This window comes from Penaeus monodon, chromosome 37 (assembly GCF_015228065.2).
Source record: "Penaeus monodon isolate SGIC_2016 chromosome 37, NSTDA_Pmon_1, whole genome shotgun sequence".
Classification (NCBI taxonomy): Eukaryota; Metazoa; Arthropoda; class Malacostraca; order Decapoda; family Penaeidae; genus Penaeus; species Penaeus monodon.
In genome coordinates this window covers 1015983-1023482 of record NC_051422.1, presented here as the reverse complement: position 1 = coordinate 1023482, position 7500 = coordinate 1015983, and the positions used below count along the sequence as shown (strand labels likewise).

The following is a 7500-nucleotide window of genomic DNA, read 5'->3' as shown; positions in this document are numbered from 1 at the left end:
TGGATTATTTCACTGTTAGAGGTGATTTTTTTTCCCTTTTTTACTTTTTCTTTCTTCTTTCTTCACTTTCTTCTTTTTTCTTTTTATTTCCTTTTTCTTTCCATTTCCTTTTTTTCTCTCTCTTTATTCTTTCTACCATTCATTTCCTTTCTGTCTTCCTTATTATCTTTTTCATTCCTTTGTTTCTTCCTTCCATATATATATATATATATATATATATATATATATATATATATATATATACATATATACATATATACATATATACATATATACATATATACATATATACATATACATATATACATATATACATATATACATATATACATATATACATATATACATATATATATATAATATATATATATATATATATATATATATATATATATATATATATGATAAGATATAATTTATCTAATGATTTGCTTATTACTTTTGATACCACAAAAATCAATTCAGTCAAGCTAATATATTCATTTTATTGTTTTATGTTTCTCAGTTGTAATGCACATGTATTTCATTTGCTTATATTGACATGCATGGTGTGTTACTCATAGCACTGTAGGGATGGTAGTGAAAGCACACTCTTTCATGGGTGTTTCATGTTGCACTTCAACGCCGTCATGATATAATGTAATACTACAGTTTTTAGTACCCTCCTTTTACAGTTAGTTTGAGAGCATGTGGTGAGTCATTATATTTTTTTGTTTTTTTTCTGGAATTTGGAGACAAACTGATTAATTTGTCTTCCTTTTTCACTGCAGTGATAATGGTTTATCCATTGAATTCTCTGATTCAAAGGTAATTGGTTTGGAGTATTCAAAGAAGGGACCAAATAGTGCTACTTTTTTTGAGTTATGTCAGTATTGCATCAGTTTGAATGCTGATTATCTGAAGCCCAACCATGCAACAACCAATTTTTGGGATGATGACGTGCTATGGACCTCGGTGTTTGCATTATAACAGGGTCATATTGTATTTATTATATCATGAAGTGCAGAAGTATATGAGTGTTGTATGTTATAAATACAAATTGCATTGATTAAGTAGAACATGCATGTCTAACATCATGAATACATTATTGTAATCTATTCTACTGCTGCATCTTTCTGTTGCTGTAGATCCCTATTAAGAAAACTTGTTTGCTTTCACCTGGAAAATATATAAACTATATGTAAATAATATGTCTAAAAAACATGTATCTGTTATTAAGTGGGTTCCATGAGCATATGTCGGAAAAATGTGTATCAATTGTATTAAAAAGAAAAACACATTTTCCTGCCAATTCAAGGAATGGGGAAATCAGGAACGGTCACTAGGGCCTATTGATAGACTCCTTGCCGGCTAAGCACATGTAGAGCCATCTGCATGTAACAAAATTCATAAAAAACTACAGGGGACAGAATGTAAATCCGTAGCGGTTGGGTTAAGTGTGTTCCATGAGCATCATAATATTTACTTTTAATGAGGTATTCCTGGGGGTGAAAATGGACTAAAGATTTAGTTATCTTGTTTCACTTTTTAAGGAAAGTCAAACTTTTGTTTAACATTTTATTATGCAACTGGGGCATTCCAAAACATTTTCCTGGAAAATAGTTTTGTTTGATTTAATTTTCACACATTTAAAAGTTCCATCAGCAGTCAATAGATGAATATGTTTGAAGAAACTAACAGAGTGAGCTATTTTTCCTAAGTATTATTTCAATGGCATGCACTAATCAGCATCTATAAATTGTGTAGGGCACATTGGTACTAAGATCCCTTAGGTTCCTTACATCAGAAATTTTAAAGATTCATTCTCATGTTTCACCTGCACAATGGCCTTCCAGCTCTCGATACAATGGCAGACCAGAGCACAGTTGCCACAGGTCCCCAGACCTCTCAGCCAGAGAGTGGAACCCCTCCAACTGTCACTTCCACACCTACGTCAGCTTTGCCAGGGGTGGCCGGCTCGTCGAAAGCTACAGCAGCAGCACCACCTCGCGCCAAGCAGACAGTGAAGAAGGAGCCTGTTCGTAAGTGTCTTCCTCTTCCTTCTCCTGTGGGTCATCTTGTACATGTTGGCTTCCTTGTGCATTTTCTTTATTTATGAGCATTTGTGTGAGGTCGTTTTGTTAACAGTATTGTATCACTGTAACTATTTGTGTGATGGGATAGCTGAGGGTCTTTCTGTACCAGAAAGAAAAGATGTCTGATGCTATGATTTTGTTTATTGAAGTTGTTTTGGTGATAGCCAGGTGAGAAAAAAAAAAAAAAAAAGGGAATGATTTTCTTCATTTTCTTTATCTTCTAAGTCCTCCTCCTCATTCACGGCAGTTGCCTTGAATTTTATTTCATAATGCATAATCATTTATTATGTATAATAAGATCCTGAGAACTTAGATATCAGAGGATTGTACACATGTTCAAAGGAACAAAAATATGAATAATTTTCTGAAGTCGGAAGAATAATGGTATGTCAACAATGTGATGATGGATTTAGAAATGACTGCAATACAAACTGCACAGTTTGTAAACAAACCTAGATGCCAAACTAGGTGTCATTGTAATTAGAGTTATTATTGAAAATGCTAACTAGGTGAATCACCAAAGTTGATATATACTAGAATCTGTCTTTTAGTATTTGGCCTTTACTTTTAAATGGGTTAGCATATGTAGGCAGAAATTTGGAAATGTAAAGTCTCGGTCAAAATTGATTTACCACAGGGTGTTTTGATGGGTAATGTGTTAAGGATGACTGTATTATTGCAGGTATTCGAGATGGAAGTATGTGACTTCAAAAGCAATATTGATGGGTGGAGGTTATTAGAAAATCTGTAGTATTTTTCTTTGTGGTCATTATTATTTTTTATTTTTGGGATTTAATGCATAAAATCTTTTCAGTGATGTGTTATTTTGTGAAATAATAATTCTCTCATTTCATATATCTGCCAAGGCGACAAAGCGTCAGGTTATGGTAAGAAGCCTTTATAATGTTTCCTTATTATGCAGAGCTTTCCTTGTCTTCCATTTGCTTGATAGACAAAATATATGTGTTTCTATTACAAGAATGGCTGGTGAATTCTTTCTTGTTGTGTAATGGTCTTCTGATTCCACATATGGAGTTGGACATAGGAGACTTGATAAGAAAAGCTCTGGGTTATAATTCTTTGGCAGTATTACAGGAGAGTTGTTCATTTGTATCTCAAATGCGCACATGTACACTTTGGTATTGCACAGTACCTTAGGATCAGTACATACACATACATACATAGCATACTCACACACACACACACAAGCACACAAGCACACACACACACACACACACACACACACACACACACACACACACACACACACACACACACACACACACACACACACACACACACACACACACACACACACACACACACACACACACACACACACACACACACACACACACACACACAGGCACACAGGCACACAGGCACACAGGCACACAGGCATATACAGACACATACAACAATATGCACTGAAGTTGTTTAGTAAAGAGTGTTACAGTAGTTGTAGTGAAGTGTTATTTTACTTTCTGTTGGTTCAAAGTTACAACCAGTAGAGGAGAGGATTCCTATGGGAGAGGAAAATAAATATATGAATATAGAGTTATGTCATATGTGTTATAATTGAATTTATAAAATAGCAAAAAGATGATTTAATTCAGGCATGGTGCAAATTCTAAACACTTGTTAATCTTATTGTGTGTTCTTGTGCATGTACTTGTGAGTGTGTTTGTGTGTGTCCTTGTGCATGTACTCGTGCTTGTGCATGTTCACTTATGCGCTCGTGTGTGTGTGTGTGTGTGTGTGTGTGTGTGTGTGTGTGTGTGTGTGTGTGTGTGTGTGTGTGTGTGTGTGTGTGTGTGTGTGTGTTGTGTGTGTGTTTGTGTTTTTGTGTGTGTGTTTTGTGTTTGCTCTGTGTGTGTCTGTCTGTGTGTGCTTTTCGTCTCTGTGCTTTGTGCTTCGTGCTTGCCATTGTGTGCTTGTGCCTCCTCCCTCCCCTCTCTCTCTCTCTCTCCTCCTCTCTCTCCTCCTCTCTCTCTCTCCTCCTTCTCTCTCTCCTCCTCTCCTCCTCCCTCTCTCCTCTCTCTCTGCTCTCTCGTCTCTCTCTTTCTCTCTCTGCTCTTCTCTCTCTCTCTCTTCTCTCTCTCTCTCTCTCTCTCTCCCCCTCTCTCTCTCCTCTCCTCTCTCTCTCTTCTTCTCTCCTCTTCCTCTGTTCTCTCTCTCTGTTCTCTCTCTCTCCTCTCTCTGTTCTCTCTCTCTGTCTCTCTCTCTTCTCTCTCTCTCTGTCTCTTCTCTCTCCCCTCTTCTCTCTCTCTTCTCTTTTCCTCTCTCTCCTCTCTCTCTCTCTCTCTCTCTCTCTCTCTCTCTCTCTCTCTCTCTCTCTCTCTCTCTCTCTCTCTCTCTCTCTCTCTCTCTCTCTCTCTGTGTGTGTGTGTGTCTCTCTTTTCTTTTTCTTTTCTTTTCTTTTCATATCTTTCTTTAACATATAAATATGTATATGTACATGTTTGCAAATCTTTGTATACTTTCTTGCTATTCTCTTTTTACTTACTCAATGCTCATGTATTTATGATAAAACTAAAACAGCTAATAACTATAACCATGGACTCCCTAAAGCTTGGCCTATAATTTACCAATACATTTGGTGGATTTACTCCCTTCTTTGCCAATTATAGAGAGAGATTTTCTGATAGAGCATTGCCAGTATGATCTCGAGTCAAAGTCCGTTTCCATTTATTTTTTTTATCATGGATTTCAGCATAGTTCTATGAAAGCATCATTGGAGCATGTGAGCAAAAAACACTGCATGATGCTTTTATGCAAAACAAGTAATGCAAAATTTATGATAAGGTGAATAAATGAATAAACTTAGTTAATAACTTTAGCAGGTTTATGAATCTGGTACTTAGTGGATGGTATTATAAAAGGACTATTTTTTTGGTTGTTCTTTTGCTGAAGTATCTGGTTATGCTTTCGAAGCATTCTATTTGTCTTATTCATTGTTTGACAGTTTTCATTAATATCACTTTATTTATTTACTTATTTGTTTGCTTGTTTATTTATTTGTTTATTTGTCTTGTTTCTTTTGGGTAGAATGAGAGTTGTTGCTTTCTAAAGATATAATGTGGGAAATGTATAAATATATATGTAATTTTTTATTTTTATTTACGTATTATTTATTTTTTTATTTATTCATTTATTTTTTTTCTTATAGATCTTATTATTTTTGGTGTGTAGAGGTATTCATATCATCATCCTTTGCCATCTTTGTCAGCATTATCATCATCACAAATGATCAAGTCTCATTATCATAACCAAAACTTAACAGCAGCCTTGTCTTTTATGTGTTTGTGTTATTTTGCAAATCCTCTGTGTGACACTTTCCTTGACAGATCCTTTCATGAACAAAATCTACTTAATTGTCATACAAAAGGGAAAATGTTTTCTCTAAAGGAGTTCTGGTTAACAGAAATTATGTTACATTTTTCTGTTTTTGTTATTTGTGTAAGCATCTCTGTGCACATTATTTGCCATCTTCATAGTGGTAAAATCTATATATTTTTTTGTGTATCCAAAGAGTTTGGATTAAAAAGATAATTTTTTTTCCCTCACAGTGGCACCAAATGAGTTTGTGGTTCTTACTGAGCACAATGAACACCAGTGTCCAAAATCGGGATGTGGCAAGAGCTTTCGCAAGGAAAATTTGCTGCAGGTAAGCTTCGGATTTCAGAATCTTAGTTTTCAAAAGTTGGCAAAGTTTGCTTGCTTGAGATTTGCGAAGTTCTGGCTTCGCCCGGGCCTTTCACTTATGGCCCGGCATTGGCAAAGTTAATCCAGTTTGTTGGAGTATGTGAATTTATTTTTTCTTTTGTAATATATCAACATGCTGTTGTTATTGCTTCTATTCTTTTGCCCTAGTAGCTCACAGAACATTATGAGTAACTATTACCTTTACATTGCCTTTCCCAAAGCTTTAACCCATTGCCGACAGGCATGGCATGTATGTACATGCCATGCCCACTGTAAGTTTACTTTATTAATTGTTTTTACACATAGATAGCTACACCTTACTAAGTCACCAATGAGGCAATTATGAGTACTGCCTGTCTCGCTCGTTCACCCTTTTCCTTGATTTACGAAAATATTTTTCGTTATTTTATTATGCTGTTACTAGTGTTTATAACATTATAGTGATTATAATGTTTAAAATAAAAATAACACCATCAATATTCATAGCATTAGTAAATTTTTTTTTCCGCCAATTCAAGGAAAGGCGAAATTAGGTAAGTCGTAAGGTATACTAATTGACTCCTTTGTGGCACTAGCAGAGCCATCATGTGCAAAGACATTTTACAAAATAATAAAAAATGAGCACAGCATTTTCTCCATTTTTTATGCATTTTCCCCAGTGGCAAGTGGTTAAAAGTTTCACATGGCAAACTTCTCAATACTAAATTTGAGCAGCAACTGAGTGTTCCTAAACCTTTTCCCCTTTACCTACTAATACCTCCAACAGATGCACATCAAGCACTACCACCCAGAGATCTTGAAGAAGAACAGCAGCTGGGCACCGAACGTGGCTGACCTGGCCTATGCCCGCACTGTAGGGGACCACCTTGACCTTACTGCCTCTCCCACACACTCCTCCTCACCTGTTGAAAAGGTGCTGAAAGGCGAGTCTTTGTCCAAGAAATCGTCACGGGCAGGTGCATCAGGGAGCCCTGGAGACACCAAGCTCAAGAGCACAGAGAAGAAGGCAGCGGCCACACTGGGTGGAGCGTCCTCCCTGGCCTCAACACCTAAGCACCCCAAGGAGCCCAAAAAGAAGGAGCTGCTTAAGCAAGAGCCCAGCTTAGAAGGATTTCCGGTAATGACTGTTTTTGCTGGATCCATTTCCAGATGTATATTAAGATTTCACTTTTACTAGGAATATGTACTCTGTATATTATTAGATAACAATATGATACCTGTATCTAAAGTACAGCACTGAGGAAGGACATTCGTTAGTGATAAACTCATATGATTAAAAACCAAACAGTTTAATTTCTTAAATGTAAACCCCATCTTTCTGTCTAGATAAAATCTGAGGATGAATTGGAGGTGAAGGAGGACCTGGATGACTACATAGATGACTTAGAGGATGACTCTTCACTCAGAGGCCTTGTCAAGACCCAGGACCCAGACTATGACCCCAATGAGGGTGTAGAACAGACACAGAAGAAGAAGAAGTCCAAGTCAAAAGTCGATCCCAAAACTAGTAAGAAGAGGAAGTCAGGTGAGTTGGTGGATGGAAAATATTGATGGGTGTTTTGTTTTGATGTTATGATGTTTTTGTTATCAGCAATCAAAGTTAAGTATTTCGCAAGCAAGGCTCTTCTAGTTTGTCAGACAGAAATGATATTTTTTGAAGTATAGATCAAGTGAGCAAAAGATATACAGTTAGTTACACCTTTTATGGACGCTTTTCTAC

The 7500-nt window shown here is 36.2% G+C and overlaps 1 protein-coding gene across 6 annotated transcripts in view; it reads left to right on the top strand.

Moving 5' to 3' along the window:
• LOC119596129 overlaps positions 1-7500 on the top strand; it is a 31916-nt gene that overhangs the window by 13850 nt on the left and 10566 nt on the right. For 5 of the 6 annotated variants that reach the window (XM_037945281.1, XM_037945280.1, XM_037945279.1 and 2 more), the window contains exons 13-17: positions 1836-2021; positions 2942-2962; positions 5645-5742; positions 6547-6897; positions 7107-7305. In XM_037945281.1, the coding sequence (XP_037801209.1) occupies positions 1836-2021; positions 2942-2962; positions 5645-5742; positions 6547-6897; positions 7107-7305 (855 nt within the window). The remainder of the gene's footprint in view (positions 1-1835; positions 2022-2941; positions 2963-5644; positions 5743-6546; positions 6898-7106; positions 7306-7500) is intronic. The other variant, XM_037945278.1, reaches the window with a different exon arrangement.